Genomic DNA, 27,422 nt, shown 5'->3' with positions numbered 1-27,422 from the left:
AACTACTAGTGACAAGTCATGTTTCTAAAAGAAGTCAATAAAAGCACAGCATTACAAGAGAGCAAATCTCTTGTTTTATATTTGCTTGAAAACATGTCACGTGACCACCTTGACGACGAGATAATCAAAACATAATCCACCTGTTATTCTTCTACATGTATGGCGAGAAAGATCTTTAAAAAGAGATAGTAGACGTCTGCGTCTTTGAAGAGATGAGGAGAGAGTGATCGTGTTTCGTCTTTAAATTCCCCATTGGTTTTCATCCGAGAATGTCACACGTCGATTCTGGGTAGGTTTTTTTTTCCATGGAGGTAGAAACTGGAAAAAAAGTAATCGTAAATTGTCGGATTGTTGAAACTGCATTGCCAGCATGTATGGCGAGTCCACGCAGCTCGCATGGTAGCCCCACTACTGTGGCACGGATCACTCCCGATTTGAGTGATCCGTGACACACTAGTGGGGCTACTCGCATCGCAGCATGGGTAGCAATAGCGCACGTGTGTCATCATGGTCATGTCCAGAAGTTCTGGACTGAATATACATGTAACTGAATCTCTGACTGCTGAAACGTGCGTTGTAATTTATGTACATGTTATTTGACCGGTTTTCAACGATGTAAGGCATCGGTATCATTCATTGGCATATTTCACCAAAATTTCTCAACAGTTTACCTGCTACGAATAGGCCGTTTGCAATCAATATACTCACACATTCTGTATAAAACGAAAACCGATTGGCTGCATTCATGTACATGTAATCATGGTAATGATCAAGTGCAGATTATACACGTATGTGTACATGTGCATCAGACCCGCCAACCATTGCCAACATGCCCTACTCCTTCCTGAGGTCAGGCATTACCGCACAATAGATTAATCATTTAAATGAACTGAAGGCTCATTTCAAATACATTTTAATTTTAATCTGTTGTGTGGTAATGCCTGACCTCAGGAAGGAGTACGGCAAGGTTGGCAGGTCAGGTGTATGTACCTTAATACCACCGTTTGAATTTATTTACATGTAAGTCACCCAAAAGGAACAGATTGTGAGAATATTTGTGGCAATCACATTCTTACTCAGATGTCAATTTCTTTCTGACACTATATTATTCAGTGTAGTGCATTTACACACACAAAATCGTGTCTGTACATGCACATACATGTATACATGTACAATGTACAGTATGTACAATGTACATGTAGAATTAAGCTCCAACCTGCACACAGCTGCTGTTACTCAGGATGGTAGCCTTGCCTCAAGCAGTTTGTTAATTTTTCAGTATTGATTGTCACAATTCCACTTATTTTTGATTGAAGGTACAAGATGCTTGCAAACATGCATAGATCTGCCCCTGCCATGCATATGTCCTTTTGAATATGGCATGCAATTTGTGAGTCGGACATGTCAGCCTATAGACTTGCAACACCCACCATATACATGTATGTCTTGATACATGTATATTGCATACATGTAAATATTTAGCATCTACGTGTACATGTACATGAAGTTACAGAACTGTTTGTGTGAATCGGTTACTGAAGAATAGTGGAATTTTTAGATTTTAGAGGAAATGCATCAGGCAATTTGAGGGCATCACATGGTGTCTTTTAACCATAGTTTAAACTTTGACATGTACATCAGTCTGTATAATGATTTTAAGAAATTAATAAATGCCTACATGTATCTCTAATGTGGTGGTTGCGATGTGCAGTACATGTATGCTCCATGGTCTGGTTGTCTGTCTCAGTATGTCTGTCTGGGCAAATCTGTTAGTCTTTTGGTTTGTCTATTATCCCTTCATCCATCTGTTGCAATCTGTCTTTTGGTCAGTCAGTATTTTGTAAGTTTAGAACACGTTTTCTAATTTCCAAGAATGATTCATTAATTCAGATTACATGAACCCGCCACATGTGTATTGAAATCAGTTGCGGTGATACATGTATTTTAAATTTTCATGTCAAATAACAAAGGTAATGCAGACACATCAGGGACACGAAAATGTCACACTTTTGGACCCCTGTATCTGGAATTACCCTTATTTACATGTACAGGCATATGGCAAATGTTGGCATTTTTCAAACCCAGTTGGACCATGGAGGAAGGAGGGGTTTACCGGTACATGTATTTAACTGTTGGCTATTGAAACTTTTCATTTAACGTAAGTGAATTCTACCCTAATCTGAGTACCAATAAATATTACTTACATGTACATGTACATGTATGCCATGGAGCTTTCCAGTATGTACATTAGTACTTATGTACATGTACTGTACATGTATATTACATGTACATGTATTTCCAGTTCATCCCACTCAGTGTGCTTGTACATGTATACTTGTACATGTATGTACATGTACATTTGTACTGTATGTACCAGTACATGTACGTACATGTGTACATACATACATGTACATGTAGCTGTTTCTAGCAAACGTGACAGCTTCTTTTACTTGTATGTACATGTGCATGTATGTAAAAAACTGCATTCACAGTAATTTTTAAAAAGTTGGCACAAACTTATACCTCATGATATTTGCTTTAATGCCTGCATGATGCAGAAGCAAAATTTTGCGGTGATGAAATCATACATGTATACATGTACATGTACTTTTATGAGGCCTCCTGTAATGATGTGCCCTCTCAGACCTGTGAGGGTTTTGCCACAGTGTGTAACGGATGTACATGTATACATGTATCTTGCAATGCACACAATCCATCTTAAATACATGTACATGTACACTCCTTTTACATACAATGTACTGTACATGTATTTCTCTGTCTGATTGTAGGAAAAATTGAGGGATCAGTACCTATGCGTGTATATATGTACAAGTAGGGAATCAATTTTTGGTTAGGGACGGGTTTCATTTCATTTTCCTCAAATATTTCTTTAAAATATGATACCAACACATGTACAGTATGTACCTTTACATGTTAAAACCTTTGCAGAAACTTGAACCTCATCTTCACGTGGTCAAAATGTCAGTCTGGGAAAATTATTCTTTTGTAATGGCCTTTAATGGAACTCCTACAGTGACCCAAATTAAGTGAAGCTTCTAAAGTGTCTGATGTGGCAGGATTTAAATACTGTTGTTATGTACTGTTGAGACCATTGATTGTCTAATGTTACTGAAGTCACTCGAGAAACTTCTCTGGGAATTTCTGGTCAGAGACAATGTCGTTTCAGCTTGGAATACACACAGTCCATGTCTTAGCTTTTTATAGTTGACCAGTTCTTGAACTATGACCAATGATGACTCTGAATGGGCAAACCACACAGCCTTTGGAAATCACTGTCAGATTCTAACAAGACCCTTACACTTGGTTGCAGACCCCTAAATTGATGTTATTTCCTTTGTTTCTCTGAACAGCCCATTGGCCACTTACAATAGCCTCCAGGACAAGCACCTGGTTGGCTACTTCAACAACACACGCATGCGCCGACACCTGCGGCGGTCCGGCCTCATCACACGCAATGGAGAAATTGTCACGGAGAACACCTTCCGCCTGAACATGGCAAGGAAGGAACACCAGAAGCATGTACGGGATTTGATGGCGCAGGCTATTGTGCACAAAGCGCTAGACATGGAACGCAGTCGGCAGGCAGAAATCAAACGGAAACTGGAGGAGATTGCTAAGGTGGAGCTTGTCCAGAGGGTCAAGGTACGTCTATGTACAGTAGCTCCTTTTGAATATTGAAGGGCAGTGATGACCTGGGATTGCCAAAAGCCCTGTGTGCATCATGAAGACAAAATAATTCTTGAAAACTGATAAACTAACAAAGAAGTAAGCTCTTGTATGTGGTCACATTGTGGTAGCATTTCATATGATGGTAGTTTACTACATGTACAATGTAATAATGCAATAAATGAGGCATGTACATGTACACTTGCTCAAAACCGCCATGTCAAGAGGGGCACATCAGACCCGCCCGCCACAAGCCCTCTTCCAGAAGAATGAAGGTACCCACTAAATACATGTACATGTATGATTCCAGGCATTTTTAGTCAATATACATGTACATGTATGATTCCAGGCATTTTTAGTCAATATACATGTACATGTAGATATACAATGTATTTTGTTTCTTTGTACCCATATAAGTTGGCATATACTCCTGTTTGACTTTTTCAGAGTTCCAGAGGGCGAAAAGGTGACGAGGACATCACTCCATACCTGTCACCACGAGCCCCTTCAGGACGTCCAAAGTCTGCCAAGCAAGAGCGACCTCGATCGGTGGTAACTGGTCACCGCCCATCCACAGCCCCGTCCAAACGCTCAGGATCAGCTAAGAAAAAGGTGCAGATTTCACCAGTGTTCTGAGTCTCTTTGGTTTTGTTCACTTTGTAAGCAGCTTTTGGGCTCTAATAAGCTAAATGTTCATGTATGTACAGGGTTTCTTTCTGTGTGTTCATCTTGAATGTTGTATACCAACTGGTGTAAAATATTTTAATGTTCTCTCTTAGAAACTAGTAACCTACTACATGTACATGTACGTACATGTAGCCAGGTTATTTAGACACCACTTGAATGGCAGAGCAGTAGTTAAACGTAAATCCAAATTTTGTCATTTTGTCAGAGTGCAATATATGTTGACAAGGAAGGTTTCCCTATTCATCGGGACCAGGCCTGGGGGAGCTCAGATGACGGCACTGATGAAGTGGACTCTCACAATCTCCGGGAGGTAAAAGAGAGACTATAGACTGTGCCCAATATTATGGCTGTGACTTAAAATACCACACATGCCTATGTATGCCACTGGCTTGCTGGCTGCAGCCACATCACATAGACACATGTATTACTCTGAGCCATTGTCAGTTGGTTTGGACATGACCTAGCTTTAAATCATCTGAAAAGAAACTTTGCATATCGTTCAGTGTGAGAAGGCTTTTATTTAAGAGATTTTTTATATTTGGAACCTCATAAAGTTGATATTCTGAGAGGCAAATTAAAAATGCAACAACAAATTCTTACTTGTCCAAGCTACGTGTAATCGTAGTGTTTGTGTCTATCCAATTCCTAAGTGTGATGTCCCTTCAATTTGAACCATGTTCACTGTACACAGAGTTACGTGGAATCTTGGAACTGAAAGTTAATGCACAAATTGAATATCTGTCCAATGAGAGTTGTAATCAGTGGTGCGTGCTTGTGTATGACAAAATCACTTACAAACTGGATGGTTGGATTTTCTAATTTGTGCCCATTTGCTTCTAATTTGGTCATCCCTACCGAGGCAAATTACATTCATGTCAAAATATAAGAATCGTTCAAATTTTAACAACCTTTGTTACCTTTTAGAAATTCATTTGTTGCCAAAAGCTTTGACATTAAGCAGTGGACAATTCTTGTCACTTTAAAATGATGGCTCCATTACACCTGACTGTTATTTCATTTTAGCTTGATCCCTACGCTCTAAATGACATCACTGTCAACATGACACCCGAGGAGAAGCAAAGCAACTCACCTTACAAGATTGACCTGACGCGTGATCCCAGACCCCCTCCCCGTACCCCTCAAGGATTCAAAAAGAGCCCAAGGGGGACAACAAGGGGTGTGATTACGAGAGATGGACGAAGACTTCGACCAAAGTCTAACAAGGTATGGTGACGGCGAACCTTGCATCAGCGTGTATCTTGGAGTATTTCAATACATGCAAAAAATGATGCTCTGGCAAGTTGTTTTGTGTGAGTCAGAACCTGTTGGCATTGTATCTTGTAAGTTTGCTTCAAAAGAATTGCTGGACTGTCTTCAGACTAGACAACTCATAGACTAGTTATTTTCTTATGTTTGCTGGAATTAATTTATTAATTCATTGTTCTTCAGGGTTCGCTGTCTTTGCATCGGAAGGAGCCGGCCTATCCGCATCCCACCCAGCAACAGACCTTGTGCGATGTCACTATCCGTTACCGCGGAAACAACCTGAAGCTGCAGTACGAACGGCAGGACAAACGTGACGAGATCATCATCAATCAACAACACTGTGGCGGGGAGAACCTGGTGGTGTTCCATGGACTAGTCGAACCAGGAAGTAAGCTTCTTTTTTTAAGTGCTGCTCCATAACAGGATGAAACTTGCAGAGCTTCACAGGATGCATTATTATGAAACAAGTGGTGCCTTAATTATGGCCTGCTTATAGAGTTTGTTCTGCTGTGGTCACCACACTCCAAGTTAAACAGTAAGCATTGTAAGAGGGGACAAATATACCCAGCAAGAAATGAGACCGAGGGGTACCCCCCAACATGTCCAATCCCTATACACATTCCAGACTATTGTTACTTAACACATCCCCCAAGATGTCTGAAAGGAATTCCCCAGATTCCTGCGAGACAATGACCAACACAAAGCAGGGGGGGTTCTCTCCGTCTCATACCTTGCTGTATATGGGGACAAAACACAAGCATGCGACAATTTCAAATCTTATATCAGTGCTGCAGTGAAGACCTCTTAACCCCTTCGCACCGGGAACCGTTGACAGCCGCGGCTTTGTGTGAGGATTAGTGCATACCACACATACAGTCTATTCACCATGCAGCTGCTGGTTCAATGGGGCCTGCTGATGGACAAAGCCCTCCATTCAGGGCATAACACAGCCCAGCAGTCACAGTCAAAAGAATTACCGGCACGAAGGGGTTAAGACCATCATAAGGCCCAATGAGACTATCACAAAACGTTCGGTTTGGATTCAAGTCACAACCCGTTCAAATGAACTGAAACAAAGCAATTCTTTATCATTGTTCGCCCTGTTACTTTTGTGTCTGGTCAGTATTGCATTACTGCTTCATGTAACTATGAGAGTCACTGGGAAGAAGGCAATGAATTATTGTCGAGGGTCACCATTTTCTTTTGCCCCTACCTGTTTCCATTACTAGTTGATCTTGTCTTTACCTCACGCCGTCACCGTGGGTACCCATTCAGCCTGACGTTCTTCGTCAATTCAATCCAAGTCTTACGTCTGAGTGCCTGTTGTGAGTACAAATACGGTCCTGGGGTGATGCTTGGAGGACGTAAGGGCCACTTCAAATTTGGCAGAGTGGACGGGGGCTCTCCTTGTTACAGGTAAAGATTTGAAGATTGGAATGCGATTGTAATACGATAGAATGAGTTCTGAAACTTTAGATAAAGATCCCTTGAACAAATGAAAGAAGTGTTGATGACGAGATAGTGATGTAGTGATTTGTTATAGAGCTTAAAGTGGCAAATGTGATTCTCATGGTGTGCCTCTTGGGATTCAGACTAGCTTTGGGGGGTTACAAAAGGTGAAATGTGACACCACACAAACTGGGTTAAAGTATCTGAAAACTTAGATAAAAACAGTACACCTGTCTGTTTCGTTGCAGGTGCATGGTCGAAGCTGAGTTGGCTCGTAGGGAGCGTCAACGATATAAGGACACCCAGACCGAGGAACCCAAACCAGAACCAGAGCCAGAACCAGTCTTGGAGAGCCAGGGGACACAAAGTGATCCTCCGCCTCCCGATACCCGAGACCAGGGGGAGCAAGCAGAAGGTGAGAGACAAGGAGTGGTGCAGGGGGTGGGGAGGGGGCGTCAGAGTTTTCATGGTCAGAACAGAGCTAAAGGACTGGGGAATGCGCCCCGATTGGTCAAGGGCACAAAGGGTTCTAAGGGTCAAGGGGGCAGAGATGACAATAAAGGCGCAGGTCTCAAACGTGGACTTCTAGTGTGTCCAAGAAAGACGTTAATGGCAACAGCGAGCAACACCTTAAAACACAGTCAGGAAAAAAAGGGAGGAAGATCTCTATCGGTAACCTCAAGGAAGATTTCAAAAGTCAATAGGGATGATAGACAGAAAGAAAGTGAAAGTGGACGCTTGACCTTCAATAAGGAAATACCTCAGGCATATGGTGGAAATGGTCATAGTCAGGGTAAATCTGGCAAAACCAGTGGCTGCTCAAATTCTTTAGAAAGCAACTGCACTGGGGACTTCACCGAGGGTTTGAGTGATGTTGACTCTGCTAGCAATCACCAAAGCCAAAAAGACAAGGCTGATTCTGAGAATTTCATAAGGGACAGAGAACAAGTTAAAGAAGGGAAAGTAGGAGGGAATGATGAATTGGATGGTGAGAGAAATCAAGGGCAAAGTATTGAGGAGAGTTTGCGAATACAAAGTGATGGAGAGGAATCAGACGATGCAGAGAGACAGAGTCTGTTGTATGGCAGTGATACCAGTGTGAGCGAGGATCTACCCTCTAGCTTTCATTACAGCTCTTAAAAGCTACACCACGAAGCCCCTTGATTGAAGAGAAATAGGGGAGGGACTGAGATAGCTTACTTAGTCATAGGAGCTTACTCCATCTGAAGTCACATTCATCATCAACTTGTTTATTGTCACTGTTTGGCACAGAGTAGTATGCGGCTATACTAAACTTGGCAGTCCATTTTTCGTTGATTCCAGAAATTTGGATTGTATTTTTCACTCTTTCAGAAGTCACTCCCAACAGATTCCCCTCTTTTTGTCGAGGGGTTGTGCGACACCAGCATATTCTGTATCACAGGGTGTCTATATCAGTAAATACAGTGTAGTTCGTGAGTGATTATCTTTGCATTGACGTGAAATGATTAAAAACTGTTGATTTATTGTTGTACATGAATGTTGCAATTCCTGTAATTCAGAGCCCTGGTAATTATGTATTTGTTCGGTAAACATGTTTGTCATTCAGAGTAAAATGTAAAAGTACAGAATTTTTATGAACTTATAAAAAAGATGTGTGCATGTTGGGTGTGCGTGTGCAGGAGTTGTGTTGGGGGGTAATTGTTTTGCATCACAATGAATTGATCCAGTGAGTATTTTGAACTTTTTTTTTTGGGGGGGGATATCAGTATGTAAGTTTGCATCGTTAATACATGTACCTCAGTTGTCAATACAGGGTCTTGAGTTGATTTAATTGTGTTGAAGTTTTTTCAGGGAAAATATGTTTCTTACAAAGATGGTCAGTCAGCATTATTTCCTCTGAAGATAAAAATTAGTTTGTCCGAAAGACACAAAGCATTTGAAATGATACATAGCAAACTTCCAAATACATGCAGTACATTACTGTAATTCTTGCCTCTTGGACAGTTCTTACACCTCATCACCTTTCCTCTCAGTAGAAATATCCTCTGAATGACATCCATAAAAGTGTACTTTCTCTGAGTAGCTGTAATAAATACAGTATTAGCATCAAGAATACATCTCTTGAATTTCTCTTCGCTTTTTTCTTCATTGAGAGACACTGCATGGGAACTTGCCTGTGTTTAAAAGATCTCACTAACCCTAACCTCTCACCCTTTGACCTTTACCTTCACAGCCACTTTGAGTTTTAAAAGTAGTTTCAAATTTGCACTAGACTTGTGAAGCATGATAGAGTTCAGGGTTTTTGTTCATCCACTGTTATAAATTTGCATGATTTGAGGGATTTTCAACTGCATGCTTGTCGGACCTGGATTTCAAGATTTTGTGGTAGTTGCATGGATATGTACATGTATATCCTTATTTGGCACAGAGTGAGATGAGTACAATATGAGTGATAAAAGTGAGTGAAGTATATTTTGACAGCAACCAACTGACATGGAATAAATCCTTTGCTTCTCTTCACACTAGTACATTGGGACATGTTGAGCAAGAAAAACAGTCCTTGAATGTACAAATAATGATTGTAAGCACCTTTAGACATCAAGGCAAAAAATTGTTAATACATTTAGTTACAGACTGACAGGTGCATAGAGTCTCAGAGTGAACTTGGAGTCAACTGATATGATTGTTTCAGTTGTGCCACCTGCTAGTTGCATGATTGCATGACCACCCCTAATCCCTTCTAATCCCTCTCCCTTAATACCAGCCGTTGATGCCGAGGCAGGGGCCTACGATGACGATGATTTTGAAGATGAAGATGACAAGGAAGTTGTAGCCTCTGAAAAAGGTCTGTTGCTTTCTTTCGTGAACTTCAAAAAGAAACCAAAACTGTTTTACCTTTCGTTTCACGTTGATTTGTATTTGTTATTGTAAATTTCATCATTTATGTGTGAGAGATAAGTGTATGAGCCTTATCAGTTTCCCTTTAAAATGCTGAGTGTCCGTTTTTTGGTCTAGGAGAGACTCCAAAAGAGGAGGACAGGAGGTCAGATCATTTTTTCTCTGGTCCTGAGTCAGACATTGAGCAGAAACAACCTGAGGAGGCCGATTATGGAGCAGACTCTGACTTTGAGGCAGACTCCCACCATGAGAAAGAAGATGAGAAGGAGTTGGACAAGGAGATGCAAGATGAAGACAAGGAAGCCGCAGAAGAAATCCTTGCGCAAGGAGTGGCAGAAGATGAGGATGCTCTGGGTGAAATTTCTGAGGAGGAACCCGTCAAGGGCGAGACAAATGACGACAATGAAGTCGAGCCAGAGGACATACCAGAAGAGCACAATGAAAGTCCACCAACTGCTGAACCCAGTCAACAAACTGAAGATGAGCATCAAAGTTCAAGAAATGACGACAATGAAGTCGAGCCAGAGGACATACCAGAAGAGCACAATGAAAGTCCACCAACTGCTGAACCCAGTCAACAAACTACGGATGAGCATCAAAGTTCAAGAAATGACGACAGCGACTCTAGCAGTGATAGCGACGGAGACAATGTGGTTTTATCATCGTCATCAAGTTCAAGCTCCTCTGAAGATGAGAATGATCAGCAGGAGAAAAGGGACATCAAGGAAGCTGATGCTTCAAGTTCGGAATTCTCTTCAGAGGATGAAGGGGATGTGGAAAAGAAACGTGACAATGGAGTAAAGCAAGAGACCAAAACTGAAGAGCTCACTACATCTATCAGAGAAGATGAAGGGGGTATAGAGGAGGAAGTAAAACAAGATATCAAAACTGAGGAGCCCTCTACGGATGACAGAGGTACTTCTGTTGCTGAAAAGAGAGATGAGACTATTGGATCTAATGCTGAGGAAGGCCTTGATAATTTGGAGGAGAGACGATCATCTTCCCCACAAACATCTGAAATAGACCTTGATAACCAAGAAGAGAAGCCATTGCCTTCTCCACCAGCATCTGAGAATGATGTTCAGGAGGCAGCTGGTGATGAGCAAGACCAAAGTCATTCAGAAGAAGAGGTTACCACAAAACAAGCAGAAATGGATACAAAGAGACCATCCTCTCCAGATGACAATGGGAAAGATGACGAAAAAGAAGATGACGTCACCAAAGAAAGGGACATGGAAGATAGAGATAGACAAAAAGGTGAACAGGAAGATGGGGAAGACAAATCAATTTTTGAAAAATTGGCAGATAAAATAAAAGATGCATTTACATCCTCAGATTCAAGTTCATCCGATTCTGATTCAGAAGAAAGGCAGAAGAAAAAGAAGCGAGAAACCAAGGGAACTCCTTCCACATTCGATAAAGACGAAAACAGTAAAACTGAGAGTGATAGCAACTCAGAGAAAAAGAAGTCCTTCTTTGAGAGACTGAAGGATAAATTCACTTCATCTGATTCTGACTCTGAATCAGATGAGGACAGGGAAAACAAAAAGAAGAAAAAAAGGAAGAGGAAAACCAAATCTGAAAATGCTGAAAACAATATGGACGAAGAGACATCTGTCAAAGACCAAAAGCCAGAAGAGGCCAAGGACCCACAACCTGAGAATATTGAAGAACATGAGAAATCTGGAAGAGCTGAAGAAGCAGAAAATCAACATCAAGAGACAGAAGATAAGAAAGAACCTGACACTCCGCCCAAAGAGGAAAAGGAGGAAGAGAAAGGATGGCTTGACAAGATGGAAAGCAAAGTAAAAGGTCTCTTCAGATCGTCAGATTCTGAAGATGAAGGTGATGAGAAGAAAACCATGGAAGAAGTGAAGAAATCAGACGAGGAGGCATCAACGCCAGAAGACAAGCAGGAGGAAGAAAAAGGATGGCTTGACAAGATGGAGAGTGCTGTTAAAGGTTTCTTTGGTGCATCTGATTCTGAAGACAGTGATGAGAGTAAACGGACAAAAGAAGCCCAAAAGACAGTGGAAGAAAGCAAAGAAGAAGACCATACTGAGCAGGAAGCAAGGCCAAGTTCTCCAGAACCTCATGCGGAGGAGACAGGTGAAATGTCACCTCCCAACAAAGTGGAGGTCAAAGCTAACGATATGTTTGGGCCTTCTGATTCCGAAGATGATAACGAGGCAGAACATAAAGACGAAATTGTGAAAACTGACAACATGAAGGAAATGCCTTTTCTCAACCCACCGGGGGTAAAAGCTAACGACACATTTGAAACACGTGATTCTGATTCCAAAGATGACAAAGAAGATGAAAAAGTGGAGATCATAAAAGCTGAAGAGGATGCAGAGACAGGAGCTGTTCCTATGGCACTTGAGGAAGAATTAGCAAGAGCTTCAGAACTTCAAGAGGAATCCAAGATGCAGCCTGAAAGAGACGAACGCAAAGGAAAGGAGGAAACTGCCTCGCTTGGGAAAGAGGATGCTGATGTCTCTCAGACCAAAGATGGTGACATGGAAAAATCTGAAGATGAGGGACCAGAGGAAGAGAGGAAAGATGAAGTAGAGAAAACATGGGAAGATAAAGAGCAAGAGATCAGTCCATCAGATAGAGAAACAGGTCCCTCTGAACAGGAGGTAGAAACAAAGATGGATGAAGTTGAAGATAAAGTCAATGAGAATAAAGACACGGAGGAGAAGCCAGATGATGGCAGTTTGTCATCTCGGTCATCTTTCTCTGACACCAGTTCCATCGCTGCAGGGCTTGAGAAGGATTACAGAGTAAGTTCATGTACTCCCCATAAGCAGTCATAAAGATTTCAAATGTACATGTCATCATCTTTATGATACCACAGTGACTTTGGATTCCACCAATATTTTCTTTGTAGCTTCAGTCAGGCGATCCTCACTGGTAACAAAGATTGGGGGGGTTGGCAAATTTACAGTTTGAGAATGAAACAAAACACCACTTTGCAGCCTTTGAAGGAGGATACATGTACTCTTTAAACTTTGTTCTGAAAGTGCGTTCTGTTTTGGTATACTGAAATACATGTCTCTGTTTTGCAACCACAGGTCCTAAATCTCAACGATAAAAATCTTGACGAAAGTAAAACATCAAGACTGGCAAAGGCACTGAAGTCTCGCAAGTATCGGAACCTGGAATACCTGCTGTAAGTCTGTGATTGATGCACATTTGGATTGAGTTGGAATGTGAAACAAAATTCAGTCATTACTTTAGTGTTGCTTTCTAAGAAATGTTGATATCTTCCCAACTCAATTTGGAATGATTGAAGAAATTTACTGGTGTTGACTTCCAACCCTTGATTTTGGAATCCAAATTGTGAATCAAGGACTTGACCCTAAGGTACATGTCGATTTCCTTCCTTTTTGTTGACATCAGCTGAGATGTTTGAAATAAATTTTTGTTGTTTTGAAAAGTCATTGAGCAATATTAACTATTATGTCTTCGAAATTTAAGCCTGGAGCTTCATGTGGTGCTAAATTAGATCTGGAAACAGTGGGGTCACATCCAATACTGTCTTATCTAGAGCTCGTCTTCCCAATTGTGATAGACCGTTGAGCAGGAAAGACACACTGAGAGTGATCTATTGCTACAGATAATACAAGTTGTACTGAGCAAGAGCATAAGTCATTCCTTTGTGATTGATTACAAGTGATAACCATTGTATCCCACCTGCAGGTTACGAGGCAACCCCTTGGGCGACTCGGGTGTGGCCACTGTCATCCAATCCCTCATCGAGGGGCACAACACTGCCACGAGCCCAGACAGTGCCCTCAAGCTGACCCACTTTGACCTGGGCAACACCGCCATGGGTGACGAGGCGGCGGGCGAGCTGGGCAGACTCCTGTCCCTGGACACGCAGCTGCGCAACCTCAACATCAGCGAGAACACTCTGTCGGCAACTGCCTGGGAGTCCATCAACCAGGGCTTGAAGGTCAACAAGACCCTGGTGACGTTCAGCGCCGAGTATGCCCGCCTGAGTGACACCAGTTGCGTAATGATGACACAAGCAGTGATGGACCATGAAAGGCTTGAGGAGTTAAATATTGAGGGGAACGGGCTGGGGGAGAGAGCAGGAAATGCCCTAGCTCAACTGGTGAAAGATAACAGTGTAATACTGACAATTAATATGGAGAGAGATAATTCAATACCATCCAATATTTTGGCCGAAGTGAAAGAGATATTGGAGACAGGATCATATGTACCTTAAGGTGGCTAAACACTTTGCATTTGCTTTGTAAATTAGAATTTGAGGCAAAACAGTAGGAAGTGTTTTAATTTTGCATTTGAATTTTGAATGCTAAACAGGAAATATTTTTGAAAACTTTTCATACATGACGTCTTTTTGATACATTTTCTTTAATAGATAAAATTCCATTTTGAATTCCGCATGATATTAAAATGGGATTAGACATGCAGATAAAAGTATGAGTTGAACATCATTAAGTATTCATCTTCAAAATTAGTCTGCATTTTAATGTAGGCAAACCAGTTATTGTACCAGTTTCTTAAAATGTTGGGATGTGATAAAGTTACCCATCTGCAAAATACTGATGTAAACTGTATGTAGATAGCTCGCTTATAATTTTAATGTCATCACGAGTAACAGGTACAATGCTTGAATCTTTCATGAAATAACCCACTATCAAAAACTTCTTGGATGTGCATGTACATGTACTTCCATCACTGAAGCTTTATACATGTCGTCTTGTAGAATTACTGCACACTATCATAAAGCTATTTTAGACAATGAAAAGGTGCCTTAAATTGAGCTTTAAGAATTTCTGTCATTGTTTGGCAGACATTTATTTGTGCCTTGAAATCACTGCGTGAGTCATTTGTGCTACTGTAAAGCAAAAAAACTTGATATGAAGAATAATTCCCATGACGTTGAGTTTAAATCTCTGCTTTATGCTTTTTTAAAGAGAGTGTACTTCAGTACTTCTGAAGACCTGCTCATGTTTGACAGGTTTCCTATGCCATAAGTCACATGCATCATACATTTGTCAAACTTCAAACATCAGACTCCCATTAAAGCCCTACTTGCTCAGTCTTCTATCAGTTGATATAAATGAACAAATTCTGTACACTTGTGGTAAGACAAACAGATGTATACAGGTCTTCTTATGTGGAAATAAAATGTTCCAATGTACACTGTTTCAAACTTTGCCAAAACTGAAAAAACCTTAAATACAGGCCTTTCTTGAAATATTGACAATTACAGTTTTGTACATGTGCATGTTGTAGATGCTCCAATTGTCAATTTGAATATGCCTAGATTCAGTGCGAAAAAGTTCTCCCCTGCTTTTTTTATGTTTTGCAGATGTACACATACATACATGTACATGAAATGTGGAAACAACATGTTCAGATGTACACTGTAGTCTGGCCAAGTTTTTCGAATTTGGCAAAACTGAAACAAATCTTCAATACAGGGGGTTTCTTGAAATATTGACAATTACGTGTACATGTTCTAGATGTTCCTATTGTCAACTTGAAGATGCTTATGTCCAGCACGAAAAATTCTCCCCTGCTTTTTTTATGTTCTGCTATAAAGATCCTGTTTTATGTAAATTATTGGGCATTGAGGCTGAATCATAATACTAAGATGCAATTTCTCTCTTTAAATTAATAAGGAATAAATTTGTAGCTCATGAAAGTTTAAATATTTAAATTTAAGAAAAAGTTCATTTTTAAAACAGCTGATTGGAGAAGATAATTGAACACAGAATTATGGAAATTAATATTTTTTGATAAAATGTAAGATTTAGATCTGTAAATAGGCGTCTGCTATGAATAAGCAATTTAATTCTTAAAACTTAAAATCGAATGGCTACTTTTTAAATAGTGCATCAAGAGCGTTTATGGGTTCTATAAACGACAGTTGCAAGATGTGGAATTGGATACTGTGGAAGGTTAAGGAATAATGCCATTGTAAATTGTTAGTAATATGCTTGTTTCATTTCTGCTTTCTAGCCAATCAGAATCCACCTTTGAAACTACTTTTCACTGTCAAAGAGATGCAGCATTCAATGGTGTGATAAGACCTTCTAGTTGGTCATGAAGACGCACTCATCCCAAAGGAGCAATGCTCTGATTAGTATTTGGCCAGCAGTTAATTTATATTTAGCTATTTTAGTTCAGTATTAAAAGTGTGCATTTTTAGGAAAACAGAAATATCAAGTAAATGAAGAGGCAAAGAGATCAGTTTCCTGTGAAGAGTTCAAGTTTGTCCAAAGTTTTGACTTCATTGTCTTTATTTTGTTCCTGTTGCTGACGTTTACAATGTATGAACAATTACAAGTCATTGTGCATGTACGCTATACACTGATAAAATATATGTCCCAAAAATTGATAAGTTGCAGATTATCATCAGAGAGGTCCAGTGACCGACAGTCTGTTTGTCCTTTATCTATTTTTTACAGAATGAATAGGAATCTATGCGTAGTGTACAAGAGAATCAAATCTCTGGACAAGTGTCCATTTATTGATCACTATGGATACCGATGCATACGTCGAAAACTTACAAGACTTCAGTAATCCAATGGGAACGGCTTGGAAAGTCTGCAGACCAGTTGGTTCTTGGTTGGATTCCCAAATGTCCTGTGCATGGAAGAGCTTTTAAGACTGGACTGCTTCCAGAAGGATCGTGTGACTTTTAATTCCACCTGATCATGGCCTATTTTGTGCCCAGCAGAATACAATGGGCACATGAAATCGCACTTTCTGCTCTGTGCCTCTGTTAACCGCATGCTACCAGGTGTTTTTAAAAATGCAGTGCACACATATGGGAGATTTTCAAGATTTTCAGTTTTCGAAATTCCTTTAAAAATTTCATCATTTCATTTAATGGACATTTACACCCACACGAATGACTGTTTGGTGGCTACTCTAAGCCGATAGGTAACCTGCATTGACTCCTGAGTATTTCAACCAGGCCTACCGCCCTGTAAAGAGAGCCCAGAATTGCGAGGTGTTGCATAATTTCCTTAAGTTTGTCCCCCAGTAAATGTGAGTGGCGTCTTTTCAAACGTGGCTGGATTAGCACGCAGCAGTGCTGTGTCCCTAACTAATGGGCCCTGGAGCACTTACATCTATCCACTGTTTTTGGCGTGCTATGCCCAAAACAGCTGTATACTGTTTGAAAACAGTGACAGATTACCTTCGAAAAATGCAAGCCGAAAAATGAAGGCAATTCCCAGCAGCAAGTCCCAGCACGGACCAGCTCTTTTGTTCCATTTCGGGCACCCCGGCTCTGTGTATAAACCCATGATGCTCGAAATGGGGTACCCCAGCAGCAAGTGGTTAATTTGAACTGGCCATCCAAGCTCCATTGGTAACCAGATGGCATTTTTAAGGCTTGGTTTTAAACTTCCTGATATATCACAGACACACCTACAACCTGATGTTTTACTTTCTTTCTGTACTGTTGGTTCATGTCACAACTTTGTATTTCCAACCTCCAACTTTCTGGTGAGAGTCGACCCGCTCTACGATGCCATTGGCTCCTCGGTGTCACGCGACTTTGAATGTAAGAGTTCCCTTCGTACCTCAGGGGTGATGCCCTCATGTGAGTGGGCCCGCAGGAGGTCTAGCAGTGCCTCTTTTTGTTCTTTGGAGAGATCTTCCTTGTATCTTTGGACAAACGTCAGAAGGCTCTGGTGCCATAGCACAGGTAGCTCTCGTTTGTCAAGCTGGAATCTACGACAAAGAAAAAGTAAATATTTCAAAACTTGGAGACAGAGTGACTGTATGAAAAAGGATAGCTCTCAATTTGATTGTCAGTAAAAATCTGGGACCAATTTCATGGTGTCGCTAAGCACATTTTTCATCATCATTGTTTTTGAGACCATCACAAGACCAACACAAGACCTCTCATTTACAAGGTCTTGTAAATGGTTATGTGCATAGTCTTGTGTCTGGTCTTGTGAAAGGTCTGGTAATGATCTCGACCACAACACTGGTTGTCATTCATGGAAAGTGGCAAGATGTTGGCACAGCAAAAGGCATGGTTATGCATCTCAAAGGCAAATTTATACTGCTTACATTATAAATCTCTATAGGCGCACAACTGTTACCATAACAACACCATGAAATAGTTAGCAACATTTACTGCTATAGTAATCATAACTTTCTGGTGACTGTTTAGCAGTGCCATGAAATTGGATTCTGCACTCCAGTGTTTTGAAAACTCACAACAGGCATGCAACTTTTCCTCGGATCAGCTGATTTTCTAAATTTCATTTCACACTTGCGGCATTGGAAAATTGAAAAAACACTGTACAAGGTCTTGTATAGATTGGAATATTCTCATTGTTTTCCACAGTCAAAGCAGCATGCCGGTTACCAGTGGCTGGGCACATCAAAATGTAAAAAAAATCTGGCAGACTTTGAGTTTCATGCAATGCACGTACCTGATGAAATGATAGACCACGGCATCGACCACCCTATAAGGTAATGCATATTTCTTATCCAGAAGCGTCCTTAGGAAAATGCTGTTGGCTCCATTGTAGTCCATCTCAGCAATCTTGAGGAGTGCTGCACTTGAGTGCAAGACAGGGATGCTTGTCTTTGCCAAGATACTTCCAATGATGATGGCCTCTCGCAAGGTGCAAGTTCCACACTAGAAAACAAAAACATTAGTTTAAGTAAAGTGCCACTGCTGTAAACGTGGAGAATTGTCATTAAATCTAACATTCTGCAAGGGTTTTAAATAGAACTGACCAAGCTTCATGTACATGTACGTGGTTATCAACAAGAGAACTGAAGTTTATTCTAATGTTGATTAAAATGAAGGAGAGATTACCTCACACAAGGGCAGGATTATTCCTTTGAAGAACGCAGCTGGCTTGAAGAGCGCTTTCTTCAAAGCCTGATTTGGAGTTTCAAAGGAAAAAAAAGCAAATTACCAAAAGCATAAACCCCCATGACACCACTCACATGACAAAAATGCCATAAAAACATACATACACCTTAGGAAAAACACTGAAAAGGTAGTTTCAGTTTTTCAAAAAAATTTCACTTTCCACTGAACTAAAAAATGATCCCGATTTTACCATGTACAAGTGGAAGTTGAGCCTTTTGAACTCTGCAATGTCATCTCTCACTCTTGGATACAGAATTAAGTTGAAAAATCTGTCACAAAAGAAAAAAACCTGTTTATGAAAGAAGTTTTGAAGCATCCCCTACGAGACTCTTAACAACCAAGAGTAATCAAAATTATGCCAGATTTCAGATTCCATTTCACACTATAATGACAATAAATGAACAGCACATAAATTGAGGAACAGCAAATTGAAAAGTGCATCAACTTTTCAGCAGTACTACACGAAATTGTGCATAAACTGATGACTGGATGTGCAAATCAAAGCCGACCCACGGTCAGGCCTTCTTACCTCTGGGCCATTTTGGCATTCAAGTTGCTGGTGAATATCCTGGTTGCTTGGTACATGGCAGCAGCCGTCCATTTGTCAGGCTCTGTAATGTACAAAATCTGGAAGCAAACATTCCAAACAATGGTCTGGGCATTAGACATTGTCAGAATGTCAAATTTAAGTAAAAAATGAGGTTGATCAACTTGTGAGCTCTCGTATAAAAATTGGCAGCCTCCCTATTCTTCTAAACAAACCTTCCTCATCACTATTTCTGTCTTTCACACACAACTAATTTATTACTGCCACTAACCTGTTCCCACAGTCTGAGCGAGGGGAGTACCTTGAGTGCCTTTGGTAGCTTGCCGCTGCGATATCTCGACAGAATCTGACCAACACCCTTATACACCTGTGTGACTCTCTCATCCAGTTCAGGTACAATTTGTCCACTCTCTGTTGAGAGTAAGAGAGAAATATCAGGTTAACTTAGGAAGAAATTATGTCGATTTGATAAACATTTATGCAGTACTATTTGAACACAAAGCTTGGAATTCTGATTCCTTAGAGTGAAACCAGACACAAGAGGTCTTTTGTGAATTTTGTTGACGCTTGAAGTTACCCAAGTGCAAGGGCAACAAAGTACCTTGCTCCCTTCATACGTAGTTGAGCTGGTAGCACTCACCTGTCATCTGTGAGGCAACTTCTGTTTGTTTCTCAGTGAGTTTCTCCATGATGATGTCCGCAAGGGTCCTTCTAGCAGGAGCATTCGGAGCCATGAATCTCTCCAAGGCCCGCTCATCATCCACATTAATTTCCTGCAAACAGTCAAAACAATCACCCTTGTTTATCAGAGTGACAAGGCAAAGACGCTGAAATTTCATGCAAAAGATAAGGAGAGTCTTGTAAATGAACCAGCTTGTCAATCATCACATCATACATGTAATAACTAAAACGGCAAAGCCGCCATGGCTTGTTTCTTGTTATGATTTTGAATTTCTTTCCTGAAACAACAGCTTAAGTTAAGAGTCATCCAAGTTATACATATATGGTTACTAAATAACAGGTGTATACTAACCAAGCTTTATCCAAATTTTTTACAAGATTGGTTGACATGTGACTGCAACACAGATGTACAAAATATTTTATCCGCCTTAGCCATAAAGTTCATTATACTCTAGGAGAAAAAAACCCAATTGGTGCTGTGTGCAGACTGTGTGTTGAAAGGCGCCTGCCATTTAAAAGTAAATTAACAAAGACCACCAACGAGGGAGATACTGTAGGGGTACAAAGGCTTCACAGTTCTTTACAGGAGAGACGAATGCCTTTGTGGTCTAGCTACATGTACATGTAGTACAGTCATCCTATCCATCTCCTACTCCGCCCCCTCCCCATCATCCTATCCATCTCCAACTACGCCCCCCCCCATAATCCTATCCATCTCCTACTCCACCCCTCCCCATCATCCTATCCATCTCCTACTCTTCCCCCTCCCCATCATCCTATCCATCTCCTACTATGCCCCCCCCCATAATCCAATCCATCTCCTACTCCACCCCCTTCCCATCATCCTATCCACCTCCTACTCTGCCCCCTCCCCATCATCCTATCCATCTCCTACTCCACCCCCTCCCCATCATCCTATCCATCTCCTACTCCACCCCTCCCCATCATCCTATCCATCTCCTACTCCACCCCTCCCCATCATCCTATCCATCTCCTACTCCACCCCCTCCCCATCATCCTATCCATCTCCTACTCTTCCCCCTCCCCATCATCCTATCCATCTCCTACTCCACCCCTCCCCATCATCCTATCCATCTCCTACTCTTCCCCTCCCCATCATTCTATCCATCTCCTACTCCACCCCTCCCCATCATCCTATCCATCTCCTACTCCACCCCTCCCCATCATCCTATCCATCTCCTACTCCACCCCTCCCCATCATCCTATCCATCTCCTACTATGCCCCCCCATCATCCTATCCATCTCCTACTCCACCCCCTCCCCATCATCCTATCCATCTCCTACTCTTCCCCCTCCCCATCATCCTATCCATCTCCTACTCCATCCCCTCCCCATCATCCTATCCATCTCCTACTCCACCCCCTCCCCATCATCCTATTCATCTCCTACTCTTCCCCCTCCCCATCATCCTATCCATCTCCTACTCCATCCCTCCCATCATCCTATCCATCTCCTACTCCACCCCCTCCCCATCATCCTATCCATCTCCTACTCTGCCCCTCCCCATCATCCTATCCATCTCCTACTCCACCCCCTCCCCATCATCCTATTCATCTCCTACTCCACCCCCTCCCCATCATCCTATTCATCTCCTACTCTTCCCCCTCCCCATCATGCTATCCATCTCCTACTCCACCCCCTCCCCTTCATCCTATCCATCTCCTACTCTGCCCCCTCCCCATCATCCTATCCATCTCCTACTCTGCCCCCTCCCCATCATCCTATTCATCTCCTACTCTGCCCCCTCCCCATCATCCTATTCATCTCCTACTCCACCCCCTCCCCATCATCCTATTCATCTCCTACTCTGCCCCCTCCCCATCATCCTATCCATCTCCTACTCCACCCCCTCCCCATCATCCTATCCATCTCCTACTCCACCCCCTCCCCCATCATCCTATCCATCTCCTACTCCACCCCCTCCCCATCATCCTATCCATCTCCTACTCCACCCCTCCCATCATCCTATTCATCTCCTACTCTGCCCCCTCCCCATCATCCTATTCATCTCCTTCTCCACCCCCTCCCCATCATCCTATCCATCTCTTACTCCACCCCCTCCCCATCATCCTATCCATCTCCTACTCCACCCCCTCCCCATAATCCTATCCATCTCCTACTCCACCCCTCCCATCATCCTATCCATTTCTTACTCTTCCCCCTCCCCATCATCCTATCCATCTCCTACTCCACTCCCTCCCCATCATCCTATCCATCTCCTACTCCACCCCTCCCCATCATCCTATCCATCTCCTACTCCACTCCCTCCCCATCATCCTATCCATCTCCTACTCCACCCCTCCCCATCATCCTATCCATCTCCTACTCCACCCCCTCCCCATCATCCTATCCATCTCCTACTCCACTCCCTCCCCATCATCCTATCCATCTCCTACTCCACCCCCTCCCCATCATCCTATCCATCTCCTACTCTTCCCCCTCCCCATCATCCTATCCATCTCCTACTCCACCCCCTCCCCATCATCCTATCCATCTCCTACTCCACCCCCTCCCCATCATCCTATCCATCTCCTACTCTTCCCCTTCCCCATCATCCTATCCATCTCCTACTCCACCCCTCCCCATCATCCTATCCATCTCCTACTCTGCCCCCTCCCCATAATCCTATCCATCTCCTACTCCACCCCTCCCCATCATCCTATCCATCTCCTACTCTGCCCCCCTCCCCATAATCCTATCCATCTCCTACTCTTCCCCCTCCCCATCATCCTATCCATCTCCTACTCCACTCCCTCCCCATCATCCTATCCATCTCCTACTCCACCCCTCCCCATCATCCTATCCATCTCCTACTCCACTCCCTCCCCATCATCCTATCCATCTCCTACTCCACCCCTCCCCATCATCCTATCCATCTCCTACTCCACCCCCTCCCCATCATCCTATCCATCTCCTACTCCAATCCCTCCCCATCATCCTATCCATCTCCTACTCCACCCCCTCCCCATCATCCTATCCATCTCCTACTCCACCCCCTCCCCATCATCCTATCCATCTCCTACTCCACCCCCTCCCCATCATCCTATCCATCTCCTACTCCCACCCCTCCCCATCATCCTATCCATCTGCTACTCTGCCCCCTCCCCATCATCCTATCCATCTCCTACTCCACCCCCTCCCCATCATCCTATCCATTTCTTACTCTTCCCCCTCCCCATCATCCTATCCATCTCCTACTCCACCCCTCCCATCATCCTATCCATTTCTTACTCTTCCCCTCCCCATCATCCTATCCATCTCCTACTCCACCCCCTCCCCATCATCCTATCCATTTCTTACTCTTCCCCCTCCCCATCATCCTATCCATCTCCTACTCCACCCCTCCCATCATCCTATCCATCTCCTACTCCACCCCCTCCCTATCATCCCATCCATTTTTTACTCTGCCCCCTCCCCATCATCCCCTTCACTTCTTACTCTGGCTGTCCCATCATCCCACTTATCCAGCCCAACCATTACGCCAACCTTATCCAGCATTTTATTAATCTGTCACTTGGAGTCCCCCCCCATTCCTTACAATTTTCCCACACTGTACATACACCATGTACATGTACATGTACATTTGTATGAGTCTAAACACTGTCTATACATGTATATATGCAAGTACATGTACAATAGAGGAGTGCTCAGTACATATGTACATGTATGTACTACAGGGTTAGTACACAATGTACAACTTAAAACATTAACAATCAACTTTTATAACTTTTTCATTAAATTCATAAGTTTCTAAGCATTAATGCTATATAAGACTATGTACACACTGATGGAATTCCAAGAGGAAGCAAACAAGCACTCAGTTTCACATTTAAACACCTATGGACCTGCATACTTTAACATACAACTTTAACATTTGAGGACAGCCGGACGGACGGATGGACGCACCAACGTATGGACGGACGGCCGGACAGAAGACAGAAATTGGTATTACATAGGCTCGCATTTGCTTTGCAGCTCGCCAACAATGTATTTTTGTTAACTTTAGGATGATCTGAGGAAAATCCCTCAATCCCAGCTACATGTACATGTAGGGGTCGTAAATCATCTAATCCAACTTGAAAAGCTGGAGTTAATATTTCATTTTTCCCCCCCCAGTTTTTCCTATTGTAACATTTTCTCTGCCAAGTTTCCAACATTACCTGTATATGTAAGCTTTGACAAACCTCCCTGTTCAAAGGAATAACTAAATCTGAAATGTCAGATATTGTGTACATGTACATCTGTAGTAAAGCATGAAGGATCCCTCCACATTTAACTGCAAAAATTACTTCACATGTAGAAGTGGTACTCTGCCATCTTCTCTCTGTTAAGCTAAATCCAATTTTGTTCACTTACAATGTCCTCATAGTATTTATCTTCATGCTCAGTAAGGTCTTTTTCTTCTTCATCATCTGACTGCTCCACTTTGCTCGGACCCAGACTTGTGATGGGCCTTTTCTCACTCCTGTCACAAAACAATGTAAGGAATCAAAGTCCATCTCTACATGTAAATGGCGTGTCGCAATTGGCAATGCCTTGCAAATAAAAAACATCAAGTGCTGACTAAATTTACATCCTATTAAATTTGTTGATATACATATATACAGTGTACTACCTTGATGCTCCATGTTCAATCTCAAGTTCTTCCTGTTGGAGGCGAGCTTGCTCTAAGATCTTACGGGACAGTTTCTCATCAACAAACTGCCAGGGCAAAAATCAGATGAATAAAAGTCAAGTTAATACCACTTTGTTCAAATAACAACTGATGGAAAGATTTTACTTACATGTATAAACTCCCTCCCCGCCTCTTTTTCCCCTATTCTGTTGGGGTTTTTTTTTTGCACCAATTTGAAGATCAATTCAAAGCAAGTAAATGGGTGCGTACTGTTGCGGTGAGTGGTTAGTGTACGGAGAAACATTTGTAAGGGAGTGGAGATGAGGCTTTCGAAAGCCAAAAAAGGGTGTCCCTATGCGTTCTTCCACCCATCTCTTAGCCTCCCACAGGTACAGGTATAGCTTTTCCCCTGTTTGCACTTGACCATCCTCTTTATCTTTCACTGCCTCACCACCTGTGCAGGTTCACGTACATGTATGTGTATTCTTCCATCATTGCAAGCTTTCTATTCCCTGGGTGGGATTGAAACCTCCTTCATATCTCTGCATCTCTATGTACTGTTCCAGAGTCTAGACTACTAGGCCATGCTTGTTTGTTGTCGACCAACATCGACTTGTCTCATTTTTACAAAACAAAAATCATGTCTCATAATATAATATGAATATTAGTGGTATTAAATGATAATGAAATGAATGGCATGAACTTCTTCCCTGGCTCTGCTTAAACATTTGTGATGGCAAAGTACATGTATATTACTCAGAACTTTGCAATCACCTCACTGCCATGCGATGTGCTTTGCATCTCTACATGAGTGGTGCCATAGCGTCTTTCTTAGCTGTATTTTCCCCAAACTTTTAATTTTTGTTCCTTCATCAAACATTTAAAGTTATCTTTCTACATACATGCATGTACATGTACCTGTTTCATATACACGTACCTGTTCATGTACATATCGCTCTGTGCACAAAGACAGACAATATATTTGAAGTGTTTTCTTAGGACATGCTTCAATACTTTCCCTCATCAGTCGATCATTGCGCAATCAGTCAATGTGGTTATGATGGTCAGTACAATTCTTACTGCATGATTTATCAACCATTTCAGCTACATGTATGTCAGCACTGATCAGGCAATTGCTTTTTCTTTCAAATTGTGAAAGATTGTTGCAAAAAAAGAAAAGTAAAGTTAGAGATTTACTACTTATTTTGAAGGCTAATGACTTAAATTTTATAAACTTACATATACATGTACATTCACACTGTACATGGAGGCCTAGGGCTAACTTATACTCCCAGAACTGTGGGGCTCGACGTCAGCATTGCTCCCACAAAAGAGCACAGCGGACATGAAACCCCATAGTTCTGGGGGTATAACAGTTTAATAAATAACAGTTTAACATTTGGTGAAGTGAAATCCAAAGCTCTGACCACATTTTTGTCTGATACTAAAGAGTAGGTCATGTAGGTACATGTACATGTAAGTTGTTTCAAAAAGGTAGACTTTTTCCCGTATTATACATGTAGGGTGCAAAAGGTAAGGAACTCTGGAGGCAGCAGGGTCTCTACAATGTGCAGAACCAATGTGAAAATAAGTTTAGACCCTGGGCTTAGGCATGATAGGCTTGATATTCTTTCAGTTGACTCAGTCTCAATGAAAACCACAAGTACATGTATAAAATTGACCCTCTTTCAAACAAATACTGTAGTACTAGTGCCATGGCTGTCATCAGTACTAGAGGTGCATGCACTGACTCAGAGACTCTCTCTGAATTTGCGAATAGTCTCCTTATTGGGAGACCGCTTTGAACAAAAAATATTTTAGGCGCGCCGACCCTCAAATTAGGAGACTTCTCTGTTTCTGTGGATAGTCTCCGTAAACGGAGACCATACTTGCCGTTGTGATTATTGTGTACAGACCATAACTTACCTGTACATGTACATATCATGCACATGAAAATCGAGGGCTTGTTTGACCCCCAAAACCCCATGCCCTGGGTTGCTTCTGTGAGAGAGATTTGTGTGTTTAGTATACATCATTGTGAAATGGCATAAGCTCATATTATACACCATGATGTGCCATGCATGTCAAGTGAATGGACATGATGTTGTCAGGTTGTGCATGGCGCAGTTTTTTTTCTTCTTGTCATTTTTGCACTCCATCATTTCTAGGGCATCCCGAATGTCAAACGATTACATATGCAATATTGAGTATCAAACACTGAAACAGTTACTCCATGTAGGCCTACATGTACTTGTTAAACACTCAATGTCGAAAGTCAAACGAGAACTAACTTCACATCGGTCATATCAGTTACATTAATTCCAATTTCCATTTGTACCGTTTCATCTTCGTCCTGTCTCTGTCTTTCTTTTACTCTTTCTTTCCACCGGACAGCCTTGTTTTCCAGGATCTGTTCTGCAAGTGCCGCTGATCTTGAGACGGGATCACCCCCTAACTTTGCTGACTTTCCCTTCTTTGACTTGCCCATTCTCCTGAATTTGAAAGTCACACGAGCTTCACTACTTACATGTACCGTATACTACTAGCTTCGCCCATTGATCGCCATAAACCATAAGAAAAACCATGTGCGAGGTCAAAGGTTAAGAGTTGCCGACTTCACTACCAAAGATTGTACAGCGCCGCTGGGCGGCGCTATACAATCTTTGTTCACTACTGTGTAGAGGGTGTGCGTCATC

At 42.0% G+C, this 27,422-nt stretch overlaps 2 protein-coding genes across 2 annotated transcripts; one reads left to right on the top strand and one right to left on the bottom strand.

Annotated features, from left to right (window-relative positions):
• On the top strand, positions 1–16,223 carry LOC110987648 (uncharacterized). Its single transcript, XM_022250554.2, has 12 exons — positions 1–289; positions 3,372–3,663; positions 4,135–4,299; positions 4,580–4,684; positions 5,398–5,598; positions 5,824–6,028; positions 6,870–7,056; positions 7,338–7,504; positions 9,836–9,916; positions 10,087–12,755; positions 13,047–13,144; positions 13,675–16,223. The coding sequence occupies exons 1-12, from the start codon at positions 270–272 to the stop codon at positions 14,204–14,206; spliced, it is 4,722 nt and encodes a 1,573-aa protein (XP_022106246.2). The 5' UTR covers positions 1–269; the 3' UTR covers positions 14,207–16,223.
• On the bottom strand, positions 16,219–27,336 carry bysl (bystin like). Its single transcript, XM_022250579.2, has 10 exons — positions 27,065–27,336; positions 24,727–24,812; positions 24,468–24,576; positions 20,050–20,182; positions 19,681–19,820; positions 19,392–19,489; positions 19,053–19,131; positions 18,803–18,868; positions 18,411–18,619; positions 16,219–17,697 (listed from the first exon to the last, which is right to left on the bottom strand). Exons 1-10 carry the CDS (start codon positions 27,212–27,214, stop codon positions 17,487–17,489), a joined length of 1,281 nt encoding a protein of 426 aa, XP_022106271.2. The 5' UTR covers positions 27,215–27,336; the 3' UTR covers positions 16,219–17,486.
• Positions 27,337–27,422: the final 86 nt, after the last annotated feature.

Source organism: Acanthaster planci, linkage group LG02 (genome assembly GCF_054643075.1).
Source record: "Acanthaster planci isolate LZ-2023a linkage group LG02, COTS_SCS, whole genome shotgun sequence".
Lineage (NCBI taxonomy): Eukaryota > Metazoa > Echinodermata > Asteroidea > Valvatida > Acanthasteridae > Acanthaster > Acanthaster planci.
Note: the sequence above shows the minus strand (reverse complement) of the source record. Positions and strands in the feature narration are given on the sequence as shown.

Coding starts and splice junctions, on each gene's coding strand:
- LOC110987648 (XM_022250554.2), top strand. CDS start 270: ATGTCACACGTCGATTCTGG. Junction 290..3,371: donor ATGTCACACGTCGATTCTGG/GTAGGTTTTTTT, acceptor TTCTCTGAACAG/CCCATTGGCCACTTACAATA. Junction 4,685..5,397: donor ACTCTCACAATCTCCGGGAG/GTAAAAGAGAGA, acceptor ATTTCATTTTAG/CTTGATCCCTACGCTCTAAA.
- bysl (XM_022250579.2), bottom strand. CDS start 27,214: ATGGGCAAGTCAAAGAAGGGAAAGTCAGCAAAGTTAGGGGGTGATCCC. Junction 19,821..20,049: donor AGTTGCCTCACAGATGACAG/GTGAGTGCTACC, acceptor TACTCTCAACAG/AGAGTGGACAAATTGTACCT. Junction 18,869..19,052: donor TCAACTTCCACTTGTACATG/GTAAAATCGGGA, acceptor ACTCCAAATCAG/GCTTTGAAGAAAGCGCTCTT.